This window comes from Cyprinodon tularosa, unplaced genomic scaffold (assembly GCF_016077235.1).
Source record: "Cyprinodon tularosa strain WSP-4 unplaced genomic scaffold, ASM1607723v1 ctg922, whole genome shotgun sequence".
Taxonomy (NCBI): Eukaryota; Metazoa; Chordata; class Actinopteri; order Cyprinodontiformes; family Cyprinodontidae; genus Cyprinodon; species Cyprinodon tularosa.
In genome coordinates, this window is record NW_024039699.1 from 141,603 (window position 1) to 167,500 (window position 25,898).

The 25,898-nt window shown below is 54.5% G+C and overlaps 1 protein-coding gene across 1 annotated transcript in view; it reads left to right on the plus strand.

Annotated features, from left to right (window-relative positions):
* The first annotated feature begins 3,343 nt into the window (after positions 1-3,343).
* The window catches only part of trappc8 (trafficking protein particle complex 8), a 40,047-nt gene continuing 17,492 nt past the window's right edge, over positions 3,344-25,898 (plus strand). Inside the window, exons 1-20 of the mRNA XM_038274620.1 lie at positions 3,344-3,587; positions 7,724-7,918; positions 8,043-8,132; positions 8,340-8,514; positions 8,598-8,751; positions 9,321-9,402; positions 12,625-12,863; positions 12,971-13,086; positions 13,162-13,312; positions 13,404-13,504; positions 13,591-13,696; positions 13,779-13,910; positions 16,046-16,270; positions 16,655-16,760; positions 16,970-17,164; positions 17,272-17,417; positions 17,487-17,552; positions 17,667-17,772; positions 17,873-18,030; positions 24,537-24,964. Of these exons, the coding sequence (XP_038130548.1) occupies positions 3,431-3,587; positions 7,724-7,918; positions 8,043-8,132; positions 8,340-8,514; positions 8,598-8,751; positions 9,321-9,402; positions 12,625-12,863; positions 12,971-13,086; positions 13,162-13,312; positions 13,404-13,504; positions 13,591-13,696; positions 13,779-13,910; positions 16,046-16,270; positions 16,655-16,760; positions 16,970-17,164; positions 17,272-17,417; positions 17,487-17,552; positions 17,667-17,772; positions 17,873-18,030; positions 24,537-24,964 (3,128 nt within the window). The 5' untranslated portion in view covers positions 3,344-3,430. The remainder of the gene's footprint in view (positions 3,588-7,723; positions 7,919-8,042; positions 8,133-8,339; positions 8,515-8,597; positions 8,752-9,320; positions 9,403-12,624; positions 12,864-12,970; positions 13,087-13,161; positions 13,313-13,403; positions 13,505-13,590; positions 13,697-13,778; positions 13,911-16,045; positions 16,271-16,654; positions 16,761-16,969; positions 17,165-17,271; positions 17,418-17,486; positions 17,553-17,666; positions 17,773-17,872; positions 18,031-24,536; positions 24,965-25,898) is intronic.

The following is a 25,898-nucleotide window of genomic DNA, read 5'->3' on the forward strand; positions in this document are numbered from 1 at the left end:
GAAGTTGTTTGCAAAGCGTTTTTCCTGTGAAGTTGAACATAGAAGCTCTGATCTGTAAATACTTTCTATGGTAGAAAGGCTAAAGGAAAGCTAGCTCCACAGGTGAAAAAGGTCCGGGAAAAAAACAGTTAACCAGACGAGCTCTGAGTCAGTTTTCATGTCAAAGAATGAAAGAGAGAAAATCCAGTTAGTCCCAGTAAAAGCTGAGGCCAGAGCTGTAGGAGAGAAACAGGACCAAACCCTGAAAAACAGGCTTTTTTTATCCATGTCATGGTTCTTCAGTTCCAAGCCTTGGGTTTTTCATTTTTTATTTTTCAAAGAGTGAGAGCCCACCCCTCAGTAAAACAGATCAATCTTTATGTTTTCCTCCTGTAGAAAACTCTTCTACATTTTAAGTCAGAAAAGGAAGGCTGATTAAAGTGACACCATGGATGGGAGATTCTGGTTAGTGAATCGGGAAACTGGAGATAATGATCAGCAGCTTTAATGCAGCTCCAGACACAGAACATGGTCCATAACAGGCCGAGATGCATAATTACAGGTGAAATAGATGCTACATGCTGGGCTTATGGAGGATATGACAGACATGGGCAATGTGGAGTCAACAAGTCATCTCCATGTCATGTATTTAATCTACCCAGCCACTGAAGCAGGTGAGTCCAATCTGCACAGGTTAATTCAGGGTGAAGATTGGACTCACCTGCTTCAGTGGCTGGGTAGAACAAAGACACGACATGGAGATGACTTGTTGACTCCACATTGCCCATGTCTGGCATATGAGTATGGCCTGGAAAAGGGAACACACATAAAAGTGCTTATGAGCCAAATTAGGATTCTCACTAAACATTTCAGCAAACAGCTCCAGAAATAAAAAAAATTTAACCTAATTCCCAGCAAGCTTCATACAAACACTGCTGGATCAGTAGCAATAACAGAAGCCATGCAGCTTCAAATACAGCAACTCTACGCAGCAGCAGTATTACCTGAATTACTATTAGCAACAAATGCTAACCGGCGTTAGCAATCACAGCAGCTAACCAGAACAGCAGGAAAAACACAAATATGGTGCAGATTACTGATTCACACTATAATGATATTAATACAGAACTAATATCTAATATTTATTTATTACGCACACAAATATCCACCATGAAGAAAAAAGACTCTGTGTCACACTGATAGCGGCCCAGGTGGAAACAAAAACACTAAACTAGGTTCTCTCTCAGTCTTCCTAACGCCTCTCAGAGAGGCAGAAGCATTGAAGGAGGGGGGGACACCATCACAGAGGAGGGCTGCATGGAGACAGTTCGCCGTTTCCAGTCCTTTATCAGCTGGCCTTGGAGCAGAACTGGACCGTCAGTCTTCTTTGACTCCAACTCCTTAAACGCAGTCGTTACAGAAATAGATGCTAAAGGACAGGAGCCACCTCCACTAAAGAGAAAACATGGAGAATGAAACACATCCTCATTAAACAGGATGTAATTAATCAGGGATGAGAATTTTCCCCCTCAGTGTCCTGCAGCTTTTAGATACGTCTCTGCGTCCACAATCCTGAATCAAACGGCTGCTGATGACTGGATTATTCTAATCCGCTGAAGCAGAGACATGGCTGCTGTTCACAGGAACTACCTGGCCTGATGGGCGGAGCTTCTTAGGAGCATCCGCAGCCATCGTCGCCCTCTAGAGCAGCGTTCCCCAACCTTTTTTACGCCACGGCCCGGATATTTGTCAGACAATATTTTTACGACCAGCCTTTAAAGTGTGGGGGGTAAATATGATAAAATAAAATGATACGACTGGCATAAAATCAAACACAAACAGCATAAAAATAAAACTCACCATTATATTGAATTAGTGGGAGCCCTGAGCTTGTTTCTGTGAAATAAGCCGGTCCCATCGAGGCGTAATCGGAGACAATGACAGACGAAGTGTGTTCCTGATGTCCAGTCTGCTCCGTAGCTTTGTTATGTTCGCTGTAACCGCAGAAAATCACGCTTCACAAAGATAAGGTGTTATAGATAGGATGAGCCTTGACCTGAATTAACCTGTGTCAAGAGGCACAGATGCACCGACTGATGGAATTGGGAGAGAATACAATTTTTTTATATTTTTCAAAATAAAACATCACTCTGACTCTGATCGTCGATAAATTATATATATTTTTTCTGTGCGGCCCGGTACCAAATGACCGACGGACCGGTACCGGTCCGCGGCCCGGTGGTTGGGGACCACTGCTCTAGAGGATGTTTCTCCATAGAAGGCATATATGCTGGGAATGATGGGTGGATTAGAGGCAGCTGAAGTCTGGCCTATGGATAAGGGATACATCAGCAAATAAAAACAGTTCAATAAATGCCCAGTGAATGTAAAGCCTCTTTTCACAGGTTCTATTAATTCTGGCTCTACGTCACTCAGTCTGCCTAAAAGAGTTTCTGTTACTGTTTTTCTGCATCTCCCACTGGCTTCTCTCTACCTGAACTGGAAATGGGACTTAAACCAGCAGCTTATTGACCAGCCATACGAGCAACTAGAAATGACCACAGATCTCAGACATAGAATTTTACTATTTGCACATCATCATCATCATCATCATCATCCATGGCTGAAGATAAAAGGATGTAACGGTCTGTTGGGTTTAATGAAGCTCTGTGGATTCAGAGGCTGGTTTCCTGACGTGATGCAGGCCATCGGTAGGATGCTCCCTTTATCACTAGAAGAAAACCGCAGCATCCCTATAAGCAGCTCTGTGTTTCCATGGATCAGGAACATCCAGATGTTTAATGTTTATTACTCCAGTTTAAATTCTACTTTTTAAAAACACTTATACAGAAGTTAGAGGATCAACTTCAGCGTTTTAATCCAGTAAAAGAAGCTTTGCTGCTCTACCCTATTAAAGGAACATTTTTCTATAATTCTGGATGATAACTTCCTTAGACTAAATTTTCTTAGTTTTATAACTAATGGTAACAAAATCACATTTAACTTTGCATCATCTTGAAAAACGACTTATTTTCGTATGTGGTGAGCAACAAGTTGGGGCAGCACCGAGTCCAACCACAAAGAAATTCATTGTCTGAATGAAACTAATTGTTTAGATGGTTTTTATTTTGTTTAATACCAACAGGCCATAATGAAAATGAGCTTAAATGAAACCAAACTAATGAGTCTGAAAAGTTGTCTAAAGATCCTTATTTCTTGGCTCAGCCGGTGATCCCGCCACTTCATTTATGTCAATAAATATTAAATCCTGTTATTTTAGCGGGTTTTAATCCTGGTAAATGAGTGGTTGTCATTTTCTTGGTTTCAGATAAAGTTTGTTTAAAAAAAAACTGAGAGTGAGTCACCTGACCAGCTGAGCTCTACAGGAAGAGGATCCTCTCAACATGGCCGCCGCCTGCTAACTGGGAGCTGTCTGAAGCTGTCCTCCATCATGGCCCACTGTCTGCTGTCCGTCAACGAGTTCATCCAGGACTCGTTTGTCCCGATGATAGCCGTGTTAGGCAGCAGCGAAGCGGAGAGAGTCTGCCGGAAGAACAGCTTGAATTTAGCCGAGTTGCTGAGGCCCTTCTGCCGCCTGACATCTGAAGGTATGAGCGGCCCGCTCGCTGATGGACCAGCCGCCCAGGGAGCGGCTTTAGCGGGGCGGCTGGCTGACAGAGCCGGTAGCTGGATGCTAACAGCGTTAGCATGGCTGCTAAGCTAGTTAGCTTTCTCTCTCTGATCACTCACCAGTATGCTGTCCTCTGAAACCTGTTTTTCCAGTAAATCGTTACTGGTTTGGTCTCTAACCAGTTTAACCTCCGTGGAGATGGTGCTCAGGAGCAGAACCTAGATCTACAGGAGAAGAAATGGTTTCCACTTCTAGCTGCTGCAGATCTAAGATCTCTGACATCATGTCAGCTGGATGGATGAGGAGCAGAGAAACCTGCTACTGGGATGGTGTTACTGGGAGAGCTGGCTGGGAACAGACCTGCTGGGATGGTGTTACTGGGAGAGCTGGCTGGGAACAGACCTGCTGGGATGGTGTTACTGGGAGAGCTGGCTGGGAACAGACCTGCTGGGATGGTGTTACTGGGAGAGCTGGCTGGGAACAGACCTGCTGGGATGGTGTTACTGGGAGAGCTGGCTGGGAACAGACCTACTGGGATGGTGTTACTGGGAGAGCTGGCTGGGAACAGACCTACTGGGATGGTGTTACTGGGAGAGCTGGCTGGGTACAGACCTACTGGGATGGTGTTACTGGGAGAGCTGTCTGGGAACAGACCTACTGGGATGGTGTTACTGGCAGAGTCGGCTGGGAACAGACCTACTGGGAGAACTGGCTGGGAACAGACCTACTGGGAGAGCTGGCTGGGAACAGACCTACTGGGATGGTGTTACTGGGAGAGCTGTCTGGGAACAGACCTACTGGGATGGTGTTACTGGGAGAGCTTTCTGGGAACAGACCTACTGGGATGGTGTTACTGGGAAAGCTGATTTTGGGAACAGACCTACTGGGATGGTGTTACTGGGAGAGCTGCCTGGGAACAGACCTACTGGAATGGTGTTACTGGGAGAGCTGCAGGATGCTGGAAACAGCTGATTGCTGCCATTGGTCCTTGGCAGCAGACCTCCTCATCATTTCCGTCTAACCAGCAGGGCTTTCCAAAGCTGCCAATTCTGATGACCTCATCACTTTGATTCCTGCTAGAAGGATTTCTGATGGCGCCAACGTGTCACCAGGTGTCTCAGCGACGCTGTTCTCCGTTTGCTTGCTCTATGAATCCATAACAGATCCTCCTGGATGTGGCGTGACTCCAGATCCTGGCTAGCTGTGCTAGCTGAGGAGAGGCGTCCGATCGGTGGACTGGGGGAGGCGTCCGATCGGTGGACTGGGGGAGGCGTCCGATCGGTGGACTGGGGGAGGCGTCCGATCGGTGGACTGGGGGTGCGTCCGATCGATGGAGTGGGGGTGCGTCCGATCGGAGGACTGGGGGTGCGTCCGATCGATGGAGTGGGGGTGCGTCCGATCGGTGGACTGGGGGGTGCGTCCGATCGGAGGACTGGGGGTGCGTCCGATCGGCGGACTGGGGGTGCGTCCGATCGGTGGACTGGGGGTGCGTCCAATCGGAGGACTGGGGGTGCGTCCGATCGGAGGACTGGGGGTGCGTCCGATCGGTGGACTGGGGGTGCGTCCGATCGGTGGACTGGGGGTGCGTCCGATCGGTGGACTGGGGGGGGCGTCCGATCGGAGGACTGGGGGTGCGTCCGATCGGTGGACTGGGGGTACGTCCGATCGGTGGACTGGGGGTGCGTTCGATCGATGGACTGGGGGTGCGTCCGATCGGAGGACTGGGGGAGCGTCCGATCGGTGGACTGTGGGTGCGTCCGATCGGTGGACTGGGGGTGCGTCCGATCGGAGGACTGGGGGTGCGTCCGATCGGAGGACTGGGGGAGCGTCCGATCGGAGGACTGGGGGAGCGTCCGATCGATGGACTGGGGGTGCGTCCGATCGGAGGACTGGGGGAGCGTCCGATCGGTGGACTGGGGGTGCGTCCGATCGGAGGACTGTGGGTGCGTCCGATCGGAGGACTGGGGGTAGGGATGGGAATCGAAAACCGGTTCCTGTTCAGAACCGGTTCCGTATTTTCCGATTCCATGGCATCGTTTGGCAGCTCGCTGACGATTCTTTTTTCGATTCCCGCAGCACCAGAGCCTAGAGCGCCGGCTCTGGGGAGCACGACTTACGTCACGTTTTTTACGTAAGTTACGCAGGTTACGCAAGTTGGAAGAACTATTCGAGGAGGAAGACAACGAGCTGCGGTCACTTTGTGAATCAAAGCCCCGTCTTTCCTTAGCCCAGAGGGTAGATCAGGAAATCCAGCTCTGTAAAAGCTTGCCCTCCATCCCCTGCAGGGATAGCGCCACACTGTGGTGGTGGAACAAGCAAGATACGCTGCCCTTGCTATCTGGACGGGCTGAAAACTACCTCTGTGTGCAGGCTTCCTCCACCCCATCTGAGAGGGTGTTCTCCACGGCTGGAGACACCATAAGCCCTGAAAGATCCCGTATCCTTCCAGAAAAAGCAGATATGCTCATCTTTCTGCAAAATAACTGTTAATTTTCCCTACTACTGTTTTATAATTAGTATTTTTTGTTATTTAAAATAGGTTATTATCCCATCATTTGTTATTAGACATTGTTGGTTATTAAGTTTGTTCTTGTATATTTATTTTTCATTTAAACACAGATGTTACTCCAGTTTCACATTTCCTGTGGACATCTTGATCTTGTTGAGTTTGTAAGATTGTGCAATAGTTACGTAAACAAAGTTGATTCTGATAATCAAACTGTTTGTTCTCCTTTTCCCCCAAATTGGAATCGAAAAAAGAATCGATAAAGAATCGAATCGTTTCATAGAATCGAAAAGGGAATCGGAATCGTGAAAATCTTTTCAATTCCCAACCCTAACTGGGGGTGCGTCCGATCGGTGGACTGGGGTGCGTCCGATCGGTGGACTGGGGGTGCGTCCGATCGGTGGACTGGGGGTGCGACCGATCGGTGGACTGGGGGTGCGTCCGATCGGCGGACTGGGGGTGCGTCCGATCGGCGGACTGGGGGTGCGTCCGATCGGAGGACTGGGGGTGCGTCCGATCGGTGGACTGGGGGTGCGTCCGATCGGTGGACTCGGTGAGGCGTCCGATCGGAGGACTGGGGGTGCGTCCGATCGGAGGACTGGGGGTGCGTCCGATCGGGGGACTGGGGGTGCGTCCGATCGGTGGACTGGGGGTGCGTCCGATCGGTGGACTGGGGGTGCGTCCGATCGGTGGACTGGGGGTGCGTCCGATCGGTGGACTGGGGGTGCGTCCGATCGGTGGACTCGGGGAGGCGTCCGATCGGAGGACTGGGGGTGCGTCCGATCGGAGGACTGGGGGTGCGTCCGATCGGTGGACTGGGGGTGCGTCCGATCGGTGGACTGGGGGTGCGTCCGATCGGTGGACTGGGGGTGCGTCCGATCGGTGGACTCGGTGAGGCGTCCGATCGGAGGACTGGGGGTGCGTCCGATCGGTGGACTGGGGGTGCGTCCGATCGGTGGACTCGGGGAGGCGTCTGATCGGAGGACTGGGGGAGGCGTCCCTGATGCTCTGATTGGATTTTGTCTCTGATAATGATCCAGTTGCTCCATTCCATATATTTCTATTTGTATTGATATCACACAGCAGCACAGCGACAGGGATCTATTGACTGTAGCTCTACAGCCTCATTTCCTCTACCCTTTAGAAAACATGCTGACATGGGTCCGAGCACAGTGACCAACCGTTAGTGTAAATTGAACGCACAGCTGAATGTTACGGCGCCACCGTGTTTGTTTCCCTCTAGAGAGCAGTAGTACCGTAGATCACCACTAGGAGCCGAGGCACAGCGCTAGCGTGGCGTGGAAAAGGTTTCAGAGGGTAGAAATGGGGTATATGATCCATTTCTATGTTTCCATTTCTATGTTCCCATTTAGACAGATTTATTTTGTCATTTTGTTTTCATGAGTGTAAACAAAAAGAAATTTAAAAGAAGCTTAGACTGATGACATCAGAGGCGTTCTGTCCGACCCGGACATAGTTCATTCTGATCAGAACCTTGTACCGGGTCGGTGCCTTGTATCCCCCCATGGATGGGATTGGACGGGGATCAGTCGGGTCGCTGCCTCATGGTCGTTCCAGAAGGTCTGATTGGACGTCTGTGTCTCCAGGTCACATCAGGGATCCCAACAATCAGCTCCAGACGGTGAAAAACCTGCGGATCTGCATCAACAACATAGAAACGTCCACTGGCCAAGGCTCCGCCCACAACCGGCTGCTCAGTGAGGTGGTGCTCTCCTGTCAGCCACAGGAGGGCGCTGCAGCCACCGTCATCAGAACCGCAGAATATCATTTGAACCTAGGCGGTGAGTACATGATCGGGTTCTGGTTCAAGTGCTGGTGTGGGTGGGACTAAACCAGTAACCGTGTGTGTGTGTGTGTGTGTGTGTGTGTGTGTGTGTGTGTGTGTGTGTGTGTGTGTGTGTTCAGGGACCACGCCCTGGTTCGAGGCCTACAGGGAGGCCTTCCTGCAGACCATGCCTCCCTCTGACCATGAGTTCCTCCATCACTACCTGGCCTGTATCCTTCCAGTTCCAGGATCCATAACTGTCTCTGCTTCTAGTTTGGTTCCAGTCTCTAGAAAGATTTCTATTATTTCTATGTTCTATAGATCCTAAATCATTAAAAGTAAAGTCACTTTTCCTCTGCATTAATGAGAGGATCAGCAGCCTGTGACCTCTGACCTCTGCTCTGTCAGCCCCTGCTTTGCTCCTTGACGTGCTCCAGGCCTGCTGGTGGTGTCGTCCTCCGAGGCGGTCCCGGTGGAGCAGTTCCTGAAGCTGTCCCAGGAGCAGCACAGGATCCAGCACAGCGGGGAGTACTCCTGCCCAAAGTGGTTCATCCCCAACACTCTCAAGTACTACGTGTTGCTGCACGACCTGAGCGAGGGAGATGAGCAGAGGTAGATGCTGCTGCAGCTGCTGATGGTTTCATTCATTCATCCATTCATTCATTCATCCAGAAAGACGTTTGCTTTCCTTCCAGGGCGGACATGGTGTATGAAGACATGAAGCAAAGGTACGGCCCTCAGGGATGCTACCTGTTGAAGATCAACTCTCGCTCCTCTTCGCCTGAGGAGGGGGAGCAGATCCCAGACCCCTGGAGTCAGTACCTGCACAAGCAAAACCCCCGGAACCAGGTGAGACCCCCCCCTCCCCACTGGGACCTACAGCAGCTGATTCTAATCCACAGATTTACTCTGAATCTTCAATTTTTATAGATTTCTTAGATTCATTTTTCTTTAGCGCTTTTTACAGACCAGGTTGTCCTCAGAGAAAAACAGATTATTAGCCTTCTTAGCTCAGAACCAGAACCGCACGGGTTTAAAGCTGCTGGGTCCACAGAGGCCTCCTCAGGAGCCCACCTGACTCTCAGAAGCTTCTCCAGGGTTTCACCTCCTGAACCCAAATCAGCCAGCGAACCTTTAGCTCTGGACGAGCAGCAGGCCCGTCCCGTTTCCCATCACTGTTTCAGGTCCAGTCAGCTCAAAGGATCAGCATTCCAGTGATGTCATCCTCCCAGCTCTGCAAACTCACACCTGTAGCCTGCAGGTTGACAGGAACCACAGGGACTTTATCATCGCCTCAGAATTAAACTAAAGCGGGAATCACAGAAGGATTTGATGAAAAGAGAAAAAATCATCAGCTGAAGTAAAGGAGTTCCTTCCTGATGTTTTCATATGTTTTCCTGATGTGGTGCTCGTTGCAGGACTCGATGGAACCTGCTGCTAATGCTGCTGCTCCTCTGGGCGTTCCTCCTGAGGCCGACTGCAGGGATTCAGCAGAGAGAGGTCGGTTCATTCCTCTGACAGGACCTTTATCTTCAGTCGATGGACTTTCATGGTTTAAACCCAGTTTAGACAGAAGAGATTTCACTCCAGGTTTAAATTAACCGATAAATAAAGGCAGGAATTAAAGGCATCTTCTCATGTAGTTTCAGCTTTTATCAAGTTGCAGCAATTTTTGAAATCTACATAAATAGACCAGAAGAAGCTAATCTGCCCGTCTGCAGCAGCCGGAGCTAACATTAATTCTATTCAGTTTATTTCTATAGCTCCAATTCACATCATGTCATCTCAGGTCACTTTCCAGTTCACCAGATCATCCAGTCAGATTGATTCAAAGTTTTCTATCTAAGGAAAACCAGCTGATTGCATCGACTCATTGACTCTTCAGCAATCCCTCACACTAAGCATGCTTGTAGCGACAGTGGAGAGGAAAAACTCCCTTTGAACAGGAAGAAACCTCCAGCAGAACCAGGCTCAGTGTGAGCGGCCATCTGCTGAGGCCCACTGGGGTTCAAGGAGACAGAAGCAGACATAGAAAAAGAAGCATAGATACAAAAGGCAACTGTCAACCAGCTCCACAGGCGGCCCCGTCCAGGAAACACACAGCCAGGCAGACGAGCTCCGAGCCAGCTCCCATGTCAGAGGATGAAGAGAGCACATCCAGTTAGTCACAGTCAGAGAAACAGGACTACACTGGAAAACAGGCCAAGCTCCAACATCTAGAAACAAAGGTGTTGATGGCAGCAGCACAGCTGATATTTCTCTCCAGGATGGAGTCACAGCCAAACAGGAACAGACCAGATGAAGCTACTATGAGAAAAAGCAGAGAGAGCAGAACGTTAGAGATTGAACTAACAGATTCTGCAGAGTGGGAGAATAGAGATACACTATATTGCCAAAAGTATTTGCTCACCTGCCTTGACTCACATATGAGCTTAAGTGACATCCCGTTCCTAATCCATAGGGTTCAATATGACGTCGGTCCACCCTTTGCAGCTAGAACAGCTTCAACTCTTCTGGGAAGGCTGTCCACAAGGTTTAGGAGTGTGTTTATGGGAATTTTTGACCATTCTTCCAGAAGCGCATTTGTGAGGTCGCACACTGATGTTGGACGAGAAGGCCTGGCTCTCAGTCTCCGCTCTAATTCATCCCAAAGGTGTTCTATCGGGTTGAGGTCAGGACTCTGTGCAGGCCAGTCAAGTTCATCCACACCAGACTCTGTCATCCATGTCTTTATGGACCTTGCTTTGTGCACTGGTGCACAGTCATGTTGGAAGAGGAAGGGGCCAGCTCCAAACTGTTCCCACAAAGTTGGGAGCATGGAATTGTCCAAAATGTCTTGGTATGCTGAAGCATTCAGAGTTCCTTTCACTGGAACTAAGGGGCCAAGCCCAGCTCCTGAAAAACAACCCCACACCATAATCCCCCCTCCACCAAACTTTACACTTGGCACAATGCAGTCAGACAAGTACCGTTCTCCTGGCAACCGCCAAACCCAGACCCGTCCATCAGATTGCCAGATGGAGAAGCGCGATTCGTCACTCCAGAGAACGCGTCTCCACTGCTCTAGAGTCCAGTGGCGGCGTGCTTTACACCACCGCATCCGACGCTTTGCATTGCACTTGGTGATGTATGGCTTGGATGCAGCTGCTCGACCATGGAAACCCATTCCATGAAGCTCTCTGCGCACTGTTCTTGAGCTAATCTGAAGGCCACATGAAGTTTGGAGGTCTGTAGTGATTGACTCTGCAGAAAGTTGGCGACCTCTTCGCACTATGCGCGTCAGCATCCGCTGACCCCGCTCCGTCAGTTTACGTGGCCTACCACTTCGTGGCTGAGTTGCTGTCGTTCCCAAACACTTCCATTTTCTTATAATACAGCTGACAGTTGACTGTGGAATATTTAGGAGCGAGGAAATTTCACGACTGGATTTGTTGCACAGGTGGCATCCTATCACAGTTCCACGCTGGAATTCACTGAGCTCCTGAGAGCGACCCATTCTTTCACAAATGTTTGTAAAAACAGTCTGCATGCCTAGGTGCTTGAATTTATACACCTGTGGCCATGGAAGTGATTGGAACACCTGATTCCAATAATTTGGATGGGTGAGCAAATACTTTTGGCAATATAGTGTAGAATGAAGCAGAATGAAGAAAAAGGGGTCCCTATGTCCTCCAGCAGTCTAAGCCTATAGCAGCAGAACTATAGAGATAGCTCAGGATAACCTGAGCCACTCTAACTAGAAGCTTTATCAAAAAGGAAAGTTTTAAGCCTAGCCTTAAAAGTAGACAGGGTGTCTGCCTCACGGACTAAAACTGGTAGTTGGTTCCACAGGAGAGGAGCCTGAGAACTAAAAGATCTGCCTCCCATTCTACTTTTAGAAATTCTAGGAACCACTAGTAAACCTGCAGATTGAGAGCGAAGTGCTCTGTTAGGAACATCAGGAACAATCAGATCTCTGATATCAGATGGAGCTTGGCCATTTAAGGCTTTATATGTGAGAAGGAGGATTTTAAATTCTATTCTGGATTTAACAGGAAGCCAATGAAGGGAACATTAGCCCGTCTGCGGCGGCCCTCTCTCTGCATAGCCGTGTGAAGGGCCGCTGGCTCTGATGATAATTATTATTCCCCCACTAGATGAAAAAAGTCCTAATTTATTATTATTTAGAGCAGGGGTCACCAACCTTCTACTAATACGGACCTATGAACTGGAGGAGTCAGCGTTCACCTAAACTTCATAGATAATAAACATATTTCTATTGTTTCTTTATATTTCTGATTTGCTTCTAAATATTGTCATTTTGAAATCCCTGTAAATGCTTATATGTTTTAAATTATTAATATGATGAAAGGCTCTATAAATGATAAAGCATAACAGCAGCAGCAAAAAATACCATTCAAGCTTAATCCACTGGTAAGTTGTTCTGTTTTCATAAGATGCTGAGGGCACCCCATGTGGTCCCTGAGGGCCCCTTGGTGCCCGCGGGCATCACGTTGGTGACCCCTGATTTAGAGACGATCAATAACAGGAGGCGAAATGCAGCTCCAGACTAGCTTGGAATGTGGTGATGTCGTCATCAGTGGACCCAGATTTCTGCTGCGTTCTCCCCAAGTCCAGACTTTCCTGGGTTCTTGTAAAGAACAGACTTGGCGAGAACACGAGTCTGTTCTGGCGTCCATAGTTGTTGAGAATCAGCCTGAATGTTTGTCTCCATGTTGGAAGTAGATCCTGGGCCTTCCACTCACCCCCTTCAGCTGGACACAGACAGCGTCCTAACCATGAGCCTAGAGGACGTGAAGAAAAGTTCTGCAGACCCAGATGACGTGGCTGACGGAGCGGGGAGCCACGGCGCCTGCCTGACCCTGAGCGACCACGACCGCATCAGACAGTTCATCCAGGAGTTCACCTTCAGAGGCCTGCTGCCTCACATAGAGAAGAACATCAGACAGCTGAATGACCAGGTAGCTTCCTTTACTCACAGAAACATGGCTGCATACTAACAGAACTCTGAATGATGCTGTGTCCCGCTCCTCTGATGCTCCTCTGATGCTCCTCTGATGTTCCTCAGCTGGTTTCCAGGAAAGGCCTGAGCCGCTCTCTGTTCACAGCGACTAAGAAGTGGTTTGGTGGAGGAAAAGTCCCAGAAAAGGGCGTCATTGAACCAAAGAGCACTCTGGGTCTTCAGTAAGCTCCCTCCTTTCCTCAGACGACGCTGCGGCGTGTTCGGTCGGTCCTGATGCTTTTCTGCGTCTCTGTCAGGTACCCCCCCGAAGCTCCTGAGCTGCAGATCAGGAAGATGGCCGACCTTTGCTTCCTGGTTCAGCACTATGACCTGGCCTACAGCTGTTACCACACCGCCAAGAAGGACTTCCTGTCGGACCAGGCCATGCTGTACGCGGCGGGGGCGCTGGTAAGGCACCCGTACACTGAAACGGGTCAGACGGTCTGACTCCATGGAGGCTGATCCATTTTTACAGTCGCTGGTTCTGACCTGTTTCCAGGAAATGGCGGCGGTGTCATCCTTTCTGCAGGGTGGAGCCCAGAGGCCGTATCCAGCCCACTATATGGACACTGCAATCCAGACATACAGAGATGTCTGCAAGTAAGATTGGTTAGCAGGTTGTTAGCTTAGCTTAGAACCACCCCACCTATTAGCTGTGTGCTAACCACGCCTCCCCTCCTCCACAGGAACATGGTGCTGGCGGAGCGCTGTGCCCTGCTCAGCGCAGAGATCCTGAAGAGTCAGGGGAAATACTCTGAGGCTGCAACCCTTCTGATTAAGATGACCAGTGAGGTGAGGTTCTCCATGTTTTATCGGTCCCAGCTCCAGACCGGCTGCTGAACTCTCCCACTGAGCTGCTGCTGTGTGTTGGCAGGACTCTGACCTGCGCAGCGCTCTGCTGTTGGAACAGGCCGCCCATTGCTTCATCAACATGCGGAACCCAATGGTGCGGAAGTTTGCCTTCCATATGATCCTGGCTGGTCATCGCTTCAGCAAAGCTGGACAGGTAACCTGGAGCTCGCTGCCTGTGGGGGGTGACCTGGTACCACCTGGGCCCCCATCCAGCAGGCTCTATGCCAGGCAGGAGGCATCAGTCAGAGAGCAGCAGCTGATTCACATAGTTTATTTAATTTAGCAAGATGTTGGGCTGCTGGAAAAAAGCCAACAGCGCTCTATAAAACTCTAATGACATCACTTCCTGCTGCCAGGAGGTGTTTACTCCTGGACTCTATGTTCAGCCTGAAGCCATGTATGCTAGTGATGATGACGGTGGGCAGGCAGGATTAAAATTGCCCTTAAAAAAAAAACTTCAGCTGTTATATACACATATATACGCATGTGTGTGTGTGTATGTATATGTAAATATATATATCTATGCACTACTCAAAAAAATTAAAGGATCACTTTGTAATCAGAGTAAAGCATCAAGTTAATTAAACTTGTGGGATATTGATTTGGTCAGGTCAGTAGCAGAGGGGCTGTTAATCAGTTTCAGCTGCTTTAATGTGAATGAAATGAACAACAGGTGAACTAGAGGAGCAACAATGAGACGACCATCAGAACAGGAAAGGTTTTACAGGTGGAGGACACTGACATTTTCCCCTCCTCATCTTTTCTGACTCTTTTTCACCAGTTTAGCATTTGGCTAGGGTCACTGTCACTACTGTTAGCATGAGGCGCTACCTGGACCCTACAGAGGTTGCACAGGCAGTCCAACTCCTCCAGGATGGCGCATCAATACGTGCCATTGCCAGAAGGTTTGCTGCGTCTCCCAGCACAATCTCAAGAGCATGGAGGAGATTCCAGGAGACAGGCAGTTCCTCCAGGAGAGCTGGACAGGGCTGTAGAAGGTCTACAACCCATCAGCAGGACCGCTATCTGCTCCTTTGTGCAAGGAGGAGCAGGAGGAGCACTGCCAGAGCCCTACAGAATGACCTCCAGCAGGCCACTGGTGTGAATGTCTCTGACCAAACAATCAGAAACAGACTTCACTAGGGCGGCCTGAGGGCCCCACGTCCTCTAGTGGGCCCTGTGCTGTGTGAGCCATTGGCATTTGCCACAGAACAGCGGAATTGGCAAGTCGGCCACTGTCGCCCTGTGCTTTTCACAGATGAGAGCAGGTTCACCCTGAGCACATGTGACAGACGTGAAAGGGTCTGGAGAAGCAGTGGAGAACGTTCTGCTGCCTGTAACATCGTTCATAATGACCGGTTTGGTGGGGGGTCAGTGATGGTCTGGGGAGGCATATCCATGGAGGGACGCACAGACCTATACAGGCTAGACAACACCACCCTGACTGCCATTAGGGATCAGGATGAAATCCTTGCATCCATTGTCAGACCCTCTGCTGGTGCAGTGGGTCCTGGGTTCCTCCTGGTGCACGACAATGTCTGCAGGCAGTTCCTGGAGGATGAAGGAATTGATACCATTGATTGCCCCCCCCCCCCCCCCCCCCCCCCCCCCCCCCCCCCCCCCCCCCCCCGCTCACCTGACCTAAATCCAATAGAACACCTCTGGGACATTGTTTCCATCCATCCCACGCCGCCAGGTTGCACCTCAGACTGTCCAGGAGCTCAGTGATGCCCTGGTCCAGATCTGGGAGGAGATACCCCAGATCTGGACCATTAGGAGCACGCCCCGACGTTGTCAGGCATGCATATACGCATGTGGGGGCCATACAAATGACTGAATACTATTTTGAGTTGCTGCAATGAAATTCCAGCTAAATGGACTATAGCCTGCAGCATCATTTTTTAATGTTTGGGCTGTCTCTGAGTTCAGCCCTCTGTAGGTTGATCATTTTCATTTCCATCCAATGATGCAGCATCCTTTGTTCCTAACACATCACCCAGTCCATATCAGGATAAAGAAACAGCAGGATGTTTTTTCCCACTGAGGTCTGATGTGTTTTTAAAGTGTTCCTTTCATTTTTCTGAGCAGTGTATTATATGCATCTCCTTTGACTTTTTGAACTGATGTAACGACTAAATTTCTCCACTGTGAGATCAATGAATCAGTCAATCAATGACGGAGGAGCTGCTGGTTTCTCTCTAGTTACTCAGACAGACGCCATCTTTGGAATCAGAGACTCCTCCTCATCGCTCCGTCCTTCCTGCTGCGGTTGTGTCTTTCTCCCTGCAGAGGAAACACGCGCTGCGCTGTTACAGTCAGGCCATGCAGGTCTACCAGGACCGGGGCTGGTCTCTGGCAGAGGACCACATCAACTTCACCATCGGCCGGCAGTCCTTCACCCTGGGCCAACCGGACAGCGCGCTGCTGGCCTTCAGACAGATCCTGATCAACGACAGCAGGCAGACCGCCACGCAGCAGGCCGCCTTCCTCAGAGAGTACCTGTACGTGGTGAAGGTGAGCCACAGAGACGGAGCGCTGCTGCTGGCTGAACGTTTTCACTCTGAAAGGTCATAGTGGTTCTGGGAGGCTGTCAGCGATGGCTGCTGCTCAGCTGCAGAGGCATCAGCTCAGGGATGGTTAGGATTAAAACGATCTAAAGGACAGAAGATGATTAATTGGTCTAATCAGAGACCAGAGTTTGGTTCTGGCTTTAACCGTCCGTCCTTTCAAACTTCAAAGCTTTTTACATTTTTAGATCAATCCTTATTCCTAAACAGGTGTGAAAACTTTGGGTGATTTATAGCTTAAAAACCTCTGAATTTGCAGCAGCTTCTAATCAGCTGTTAGCATAAATGTTCTGTTATGGTTTTTCTGATTGACCTCCTCCCGTTTCCTCAGAGTCTCCTCGGGGGAACGGACGGCCGCCTCCCTGAGCTCCCGCTGCCCTACATCCACAGCGCTGCTACCAGGGTCTACTTTGGACATGAACGGCGCCTCGCAGAAGGTAAGGCGTTGGCCCGGTCTCTGTGGCGCTGCAGTGTTCAGACTAGACCAGCTTCAGGAACCAGTTTAGCCTCCAGGCTCCAGATGAACCAGGATCCTTCAGACTCCATAAATAAATCAGCCATGGAGGTTTAACCAGGTTCAGCTTCCTGCTGTTATCAGTGAGATGAGACCCGATGTGAACTCTGACCTTTGGTCTGTCTGTCTAAGGAGAGAAGCAGGCAGCCACCCACGTCTCCTTGGACCAGGAGTACGACCAGGAGCTGTCCCTCCTCTGGTGCCGGCTGGAGGAGCAGCTGGTGGCCTCAGCCAATCAGGGAGTTCTTCCAAACACCTTCCAGCCGACCCAGTGCTGCCTGAACCGCCAGACCGACAACCTCCACCACCCGCTGGCTGTGGTCCAGGGTAAGATGGTCGCCACGGCGACCGACCGGTCGGCCCATCCAGTGTCTCCCCTCTGAGGGAGCCTGTTGGTTAGACGGCGTCTGACGGCTCTGTCCTCTGCTGAACAGAGCCGATCATCGTGGAGGTGACGCTCAGGAACCCCCTGAAGGTGGCGCTGCTTCTGTCCGACCTCTCCCTCCTCTGGAGGTTCACCGCCGACGCGCCTTCAGGAGGGGAGGTGACCGTCGCCAATGACGATGCGGCAGCAGGCCAGGTGAGCGTTGTGGGGGAAGCATGAGCAGAACTGTCCCTGTTCCCTCTAAGTCCTGTGTTCCTGACGCAGAGGGACGAGCCGGTGACGACAGAGACCATCAGAGAGTTCTACCTGGGGCCAGAGGAGACCAAGACGGTGAGTTTCTCATGGTCCTGCTGGTGGGGAAACTTCTGGGGTTTAGCTGCAGGTGCAGCGCTGTAACTGGATCTGGTCTTTGTGAATGAATTGGACCGGTTCCGTGGATCTCAGGCCCGACTGAAGCTGCTGCCACACAGAACAGGTCAGCTGAACATCGTGGCAGTCGTCTACAACCTGACGTCGTCCCACTTTGGAGAACCGTCCTCAGACCCTGAAGGTAAACCGCTTCCACCGGCACGGCGTGCTTCTGCCGTGAGCGCCGTTCTGATGGACCGTAAACACATGGTCCTCCTCCTCATGATGTTCTCCTGTTACAGGGCAGCAAACGTCAGAGTCCATGATGGTCCGAGGCAGGCAGGACCTGAAGATCCAGGGTCCACGGCTGAACCTGACCAAGGAAGACAAGATGCTGGTCCGACATGGTCCGGATCGCCGCCTGGAGCCCATCATCACGCCCCCTATGCCCCTGATGGAGGTAAAAACCACAGTTATTGCTTTATGTCTAACTTTAATCTGAACGCTGAGCTGGAGCAGGATAGATGCATTCACTGTTTTTAGGTAATTAGTTTTCAGTGCTTCAGATAAAACCAGTGGCTGCAAAGGGCTGAGTGGAAACGCCCTGGCTAATGGAAGGCTGGTTCATTTTTGAATAACATAACAAATGCATCTGGCTGCAGCAACTCTCCATATCAGGCAGCTCTAATCCAGCTTTTATTGCTAACTGCAGGGTGTGCAACACTAACTACAGACACACCTTCCTACGAGGGGGGAGGATTCAGTCTCATTCTGATGCCAGTCCAAACGTCGACGTTTTGGTGAATACGCTAACCTACAGAGTTAAAATGCTAATGTTGTCGCCTAAACAAGCGCATAGAATCCTCCTCTGCTCTCCTTAATCTGCCCCAACAGCCATAGGGCTGCAGGGCTGGCGGTCCTGAGGCCCAGCGGTCCTGAGGCCCGGCGGTCCAGCGGTCCTGAGGCCTGGCGGTCCTGAGGCCCGGCGGTCCTGAGGCCCCGAGGCCCGGCGGTCCAGCGGTCCTGAGGCCTGGCGGTCCTGAGGCCCGGCGGTCCGGCGGTCCTGAGGCCCGGCGGTCCGGCGGTCCAGCGGTCCTGAGGCCTGGCGGTCCTGAGGCCCGGCGGTCCTGAGGCCCGGCGGTCCTGAGGCCCGGCGGTCCTGAGGCCCGGCGGTCCAGCGGTCCTGAGGCCTGGCGGTCCTGAGGCCCGGCGGTCCTGAGGCCCGAGGCCCGGCGGTCCAGCGGTCCTGAGGCCTGGCGGTCCTGAGGCCCGGCGGTCCGGCGGTCCTGAGGCCCGGCGGTCCGGCGGTCCAGCGGTCCTGAGGCCCGGCGGTCCTGAGGCCCGGCGGTCCTGAGGCCCGGCGGTCCTGAGGCCCGGCGGTCCTGAGGCCCGGCGGTCCTGAGGCCCGGCGGTCCTGAGGCCCGGCGGTCCAGCGGTCCTGAGGCCTGGCGGTCCAGCGGTCCTGAGGCCCGGCGGTCCAGCGGTCCTGAGGCCCGGCGGGCCAGCGGTCCTGAGGCCTGGCGGTCCAGCGGTCCTGAGGCCCGGCGGTCCTGAGGCCCGGCGGTCCGGCGGTCCTGAGGCCCGGCGGTCCCGAGGCCCGGCGGCCCGGCGGTCCTGAGGCCCGGCGGTCCCGAGGCCCGGCGGTCCGGCGGTCCTGAGGCCCGGCGGTCCTGAGGCCCGGCGGTCCGGCGGTCCTGAGGCCCGGCGGTCCGGCGGTCCGGCGGTCCTGAGGCCCGGCGGTCCTGAGGCCCCGAGGCCCGGCGGTCCGGCGGTCCTGAGGCCCGGCGGTCCTGAGGCCCGGCGGTCCCGAGGCCCGGCGGTCCGGCGGTCCTGAGGCCCGGCGGTCCTGAGGCCCGGCGGTCCTGAGGCCCGGCGGTCCGGCGGTCCTGAGGCCCGGCGGTCCTGAGGCCCGGCGGTCCTGAGGCCCGGCGGTCCTGAGGCCCGGCGGTCCGGCGGTCCTGAGGCCCGGCGGTCCTGAGGCCCGGCGGTCCGGCGGTCCTGAGGCCCGGCGGTCCTGAGGCCCGGCGGTCCAGCGGTCCTGAGGCCCGGCGGTCCTGAGGCCCTGAGGTCCTGAGGCCCGGCGGTCCAGCGGTCCCGAGGCCCGGCGGTCCTGAGGCCCGGCGGTCCTGAGGCCCGGCGGTCCTGAGGCCCGGCGGTCCCGAGGCCCGGCGGTCCCGAGGCCCGGCGGTCCCGAGGCCCGGCGGTCCTGAGGCCCGGCGGTCCGGCGGTCCTGAGGCCCGGCGGTCCTGAGGCCCGGCGGTCCAGCGGTCCTGAGGCCCGGCGGTCCTGAGGCCCTGAGGTCCTGAGGCCCGGCGGTCCTGAGGCCTGGCGGTCCAGCGGTCCTGAGGCCCGGCGGTCCAGCGGTCCTGAGGCCCGGCGGTCCTGAGGCCCGGCGGTCCAGCGGTCCTGAGGCCCGGCGGTCCAGCGGTCCTGAGGCCCGGCGGTCCTGAGGCCTGGCGGTCCAGCGGTCCTGAGGCCTGGCGGTCCAGCGGTCCTGAGGCCCGGCGGTCCTGAGGCCCGGCGGTCCTGAGGCCTGGCGGTCCAGCGGTCCTGAGGCCTGGCGGTCCAGCGGTCCTGAGGCCTGGCGGTCCAGCGGTCCTGAGGCCCGGCGGTCCAGCGGTCCTGAGGCCCGGCGGTCCTGAGGCCCGGCGGTCCAGCGGTCCTGAGGCCCGGCGGTCCTGAGGCCTGGCGGTCCAGCGGTCCTGAGGCCCGGCGGTCCTGAGGCCCGGCGGTCCAGCGGTCCTGAGGCCCGGCGGTCCCGAGGCCCGGCGGTCCAGCGGTCCTGAGGCCCGGCGGTCCCGAGGCCCGGCGGTCCTGAGGCCCGGCGGTCCCGAGGCCCGGCGGTCCCGAGGCCCGGCGGTCCCGAGGCCCGGCGGTCCAGCGGTCCCGAGGCCCGGCGGTCCCGAGGCCCGGCGGTCCAGCGGTCCCGAGGCCCGGCGGTCCCGAGGCCCGGCGGTCCCGAGGCCCGGCGGTCCAGCGGTCCTGAGGCCCGGCGGTCCCGAGGCCCGGCGGTCCAGCGGTCCTGAGGCCCGGCGGTCCCGAGGCCCGGCGGTCCTGAGGCCCGGCGGTCCCGAGGCCCGGCGGTCCCGAGGCCCGGCGGTCCAGCGGTCCCGAGGCCCGGCGGTCCCGAGGCCCGGCGGTCCAGCGGTCCCGAGGCCCGGCGGTCCCGAGGCCCGGCGGTCCAGCGGTCCTGAGGCCCGGCGGTCCCGAGGCCCGGCGGTCCAGCGGTCCCGAGGCCCGGCGGTCCCGAGGCCCGGCGGTCCAGCGGTCCTGAGGCCCGGCGGTCCCGAGGCCCGGCGGTCCAGCGGTCCTGAGGCCCGGCGGTCCCGAGGCCCGGCGGTCCAGCGGTCCCGAGGCCCGGCGGTCCCGAGGCCCGGCGGTCCCGAGGCCCGGCGGTCCCGAGGCCCGGCGGTCCCGAGGCCCGGCGGTCCCGAGGCCCGGCGGTCCCGAGGCCCGGCGGTCCCGAGGCCCGGCGGTCCAGCGGTCCCGAGGCCCGGCGGTCCCGAGGCCCGGCGGTCCCGAGGCCCGGCGGTCCCGAGGCCCGGCGGTCCCGAGGCCCGGCGGTCCTGAGGCCCGGCGGTCCCGAGGCCCGGCGGTCCGGCGGTCCTGAGGCCCGGCGGTCCTGAGGCCCGGCGGTCCCGAGGCCCGGCGGTCCCGAGGCCCGGCGGTCCCGAGGCCCGGCGGTCCCGAGGCCCGGCGGTCCCGAGGCCCGGCGGTCCGGCGGTCCTGAGGCCCGGCGGTCCAGCGGTCCTGAGGCCCGGCGGTCCTGAGGCCCGGCGGTCCTGAGGCCTGGCGGTCCAGCGGTCCTGAGGCCCGGCGGTCCTGAGGCCCGGCGGTCCAGCGGTCCTGAGGCCTGGCGGTCCAGCGGTCCTGAGGCCCGGCGGTCCTGAGGCCCGGCGGTCCTGAGGCCTGGCGGTCCAGCGGTCCTGAGGCCCGGCGGTCCTGAGGCCCGGCGGTCCAGCGGTCCTGAGGCCCGGCGGTCCTGAGGCCCGGCGGTCCAGCGGTCCTGAGGCCCGGCGGTCCTGAGGCCCGGCGGTCCTGAGGTCCTGAGGCCCGGCGGTCCTGAGGCCCGGCGGTCCTGAGGCCCGGCGGTCCAGCGGTCCTGAGGCCCGGCGGTCCTGAGGCCCGGCGGTCCTGAGGCCCGGCGGTCCAGCGGTCCTGAGGCCCGGCGGTCCTGAGGCCCGGCGGTCCAGCGGTCCTGAGGCCCGGCGGTCCTGAGGCCCGGCGGTCCTGAGGTCCTGAGGCCCGGCGGTCCTGAGGCCCGGCGGTCCAGCGGTCCTGAGGCCCGGCGGTCCAGCGGTCCTGAGGCCCGGCGGTCCTGAGGCCCGGCGGTCCAGCGGTCCTGAGGCCCGGCGGTCCTGAGGCCCGGCGGTCCAGCGGTCCTGAGGCCCGGCGGTCCTGAGGCCCGGCGGTCCTGAGGTCCTGAGGCCCGGCGGTCCTGAGGCCCGGCGGTCCTGAGGCCCGGCGGTCCAGCGGTCCTGAGGCCCGGCGGTCCTGAGGCCCGGCGGTCCTGAGGCCCGGCGGTCCAGCGGTCCTGAGGCCCGGCGGTCCTGAGGCCCGGCGGTCCAGCGGTCCTGAGGCCCGGCGGTCCTGAGGCCCGGCGGTCCTGAGGTCCTGAGGCCCGGCGGTCCTGAGGCCCGGCGGTCCAGCGGTCCTGAGGCCCGGCGGTCCTGAGGCCCGGCGGTCCTGAGGCCCGGCGGTCCTGAGGCCCGGCGGTCCAGCGGTCCTGAGGCCCGGCGGTCCTGAGGCCCGGCGGTCCAGCGGTCCTGAGGCCCGGCGGTCCTGAGGCCCGGCGGTCCAGCGGTCCTGAGGCCCGGCGGTCCTGAGGCCCGGCGGTCCTGAGGTCCTGAGGCCCGGCGGTCCTGAGGCCTGGCGGTCCTGAGGCCTGGCGGTCCTGAGGCCTGGCGGTCCTGAGGCCTGGCGGTCCAGCGGTCCTGAGGCCTGTCAGCTGATTTAAATAGTTGTTTAATCAGCCATGAAGTTAGTTTATGATAAGAAATGAGGCCTAAATCTCTGAAACAATTAAACCTTCTAACGTATTTTCTGGACTATATGGCGCATAGAAAAGCATTTAACTTTTAACAAACGGCAGTGTGCCTTGTAATCTATAGCGCCTCTTATATGGATCTATTATTCAGTCCAGACTAGGGGTGTAAAGAATAATCGATCCAACAGCCGACGACGGAGGGACATGAGGACCAAAAAGAGCGTACATCCAGGTGGAAAAAGGGTCCCAGCGTTCTCGCGCACCTCGCTCTTCTAGCGGGTCAAACTTCACGAGTTGTTTTCCACAATTTCGGTCATAAAAACAAAGCAAGCCGGCCTCCTGTCTGCGGTCAGCTACAATCTGGGAGAGGAGCAGCGGAGCGTCTGTGGGGGGGCCGGGACATCTAGAGCCGAGGTATTGCATTGCACTCATTGCACTGATTATCTGCAGTATTTTCTGATGCAAGGCCTTTCAGAATCTATAACGCAGAGGGATTATTATTATTCCAGTGAATGAGGTTTTAATAGGAATAGGTGGAGTAAAACTTCTCTACTTCTGTTATTTGCTGTTGTTTCTCAAAAAAAATGCGTAACGTTATTACAGCTTTCATTGATTTATTTAGAAATTCGAAACATTGTCTAGCCTGTAAGGTTGAAAAAAAAAATGAACCAATTCATCGAATCGAATCGTATCGTGGTGTATTCTTGAGTATCGAGAATAATCGAATTGTTGGGTCAGGAAATCGATACTGAATGAATCGCCATGATGGGTGTGATTTATACCCCTAGTCCATACCGGTTGTACTCAGGGCTCTGATGAAATGTTTAAGTACCAGTGCATAGCCCAGATCATAGCCAGGTACTCCCCACTCCATGCAGTAAAATGCCTCCCTGTGCAGCATCTGTCTGCAGGAAGACGTTCCACTGGTAATTTCCCAGTCAGTGGATGAACTAAGCAATAAATCCATCTATAGCCGATGGATCCTATAGTTTAGTCTGCAGACTAACATTAGTCTGTAGACTAACATTAGTCTGGCTATCTCAGTCTGACTGGAAGACATTGACTGAGTTAGACACTGACATTGGGTCTAAGGTTAGAAAATAGAAAGTAGAGGAAATGGAAAGTAATTCACTGAGAAATGTTAATGTAGTGGATCTTTATTTAGTGGATGATGCTGTAGTTTTCGGAGTGTTTGGTTTATTTCTCATTTGAAAAACTCATGAACTGAAATATATTACAGGTTATATTGATGATAAAAGCAGCTGAAACCTTTTTAAAGGCTAATGAACAGAAACAGCATAAAGTCTACGGCTTCATTCATTCACCATCTGCAGAAAATACTGCAGCATTAACAGACATGGAGCGGTCATTCAGTCCTGAGGTGAAATCTTTAAATTATCTGTAATATTTACAGATATATAACAACAATGTCATCAATCCATGTTTATTACATGAACATAATCAATTTATCACTTTTGGCTCATCTGGATTATTCTGCTCCATTAACACATTAATGTTATTGTGATTTATTTATATAAGATGATTCATAGACGTCATAATGACTGCAATGTGATCGGCCTGTTTATTTATTTATTTTATTTATTCTAAGTTAAAGTTAATCTACTGATGCTATCAAACAGCCAGTCTGTGTCAAAGTGATGAATTTATCTTTATTTTTAGTCTTCAGTCCCTGAAGATGAGAACATCCTGGTTGTTTGATGCTGCAGAGCATCGATTGTTTACATCGCAACCTGTCAACTAGGGAGTACCAATATGGCGGCCTGTGGCTTCACTTCAGCCCTGCACTACCAGCAGCTATCAGCCATCCAGTGAATAGAGATCAGTGGAACAGACTCAGCTTTTTTTACCAACAGGAAGTCTTCCCGTGTTTGAAGAACCCGCCATTTTCATCTAGTAGAGGCATTAATGGATGCCGTCTGAACGTGGATCAATAAAAAGTTGTGCGTTTGTGTGTGCAGGTGTTCTTCCTGCAGTTCCCCACCGCTCTGCTGTGTGGTGAGATCAAAAAAGCTTACGTGGAGTTCTGTAACGTCAGCGCAGTAGCTCTGTGCGGCCTCTGGGTGGCGTCCACGCACCCTGACTTCTTCACGTTCGGCAGCCAGGACGCCGCCACCCCGCCGAGCCCAGCCTCCTCTGAGAACTGCTCGGCTTACGTCACCGTTCACGCACCCCCCCAGCCAGGAGCCCCGGCCCCCGAGACGCTGGTGTCCGCCCCTGACTTCAGCCAGGCCTCCGGGGTGATGGAGATCCCCATCAGAGGCGGCACACTGCAGCCAGGGGAGTCCGTACAGCTGCCTCTGTGGCTCCGAGGACCAGACCAGGAAGGAGTCCATGAAATCAACTTCCTGTTCTACTATGAGAGCTCAGAGAAAAGCCTCAGAAGCAGGTGTACAACTTCACCCTCCTTTGTTATGGAGGAGGAAGGGAGGGAGGGATGATGGATGGATGGATTGATGGATGGGGGGGTGGGTGGATGGATGATGGATGGATAGATGATGGATGGATGGATGGATGGATGGATGGATGGATGGATGGATGGGTGGATGATTGATGATGGATGGGGGGGGTGGGTGGATGATGGATGGATGGATGATGGATGGGGGGGGTGGGTGGATGATGGATGGATGGATGATGGATGGGGGGGTGGATGATGGATGGATGGATGGATGATGGATGGATGGATGGATGGATGATGGATGGATGGAGGATGGATGGATGATGGATGGGGGGGTGGGTGGATGATGGATGGGGGGTGGATGATGGATGGATGGATGGATGGATGATGGATGGATGGATGGGTGGATGATGGGTGGATGGATGATGGATGGATGGAGGATGGATGGATGGGTGGATGATGGAGGATGGATGATTGATGGATGGTGGATGATGGAGGATGGATGATGGATGGATGGATGGATGGATGGGTGGATGATTGATGATGGATGGGGGGGGTGGGTGGATGATGGATGGATGGATGATGGATGGATGGATGGATGATGAATGGATGGATGGATGGATGATGGATGGATGGATGGGTGGATGGGTGGATGATGGATGGATGGATGATGGATGGATGGATGGGTGGGTGGATGATTGATGGATGGATGGTGGATGGATGGATGGATGGATGGATGGATGGATGGATGATTGATGGATGGATGGATGATTGATGGATGATGGATGGATGGGTGGGTGGGTGGATGATTGATGGATGGATGAAGGATGGATGATGAATGGATGGATGGGTGGATGGGTGGATGATGGATGGATGGATGATGGATGGATGGATGGGTGGATGGGTGGATGATGGATGATGGATG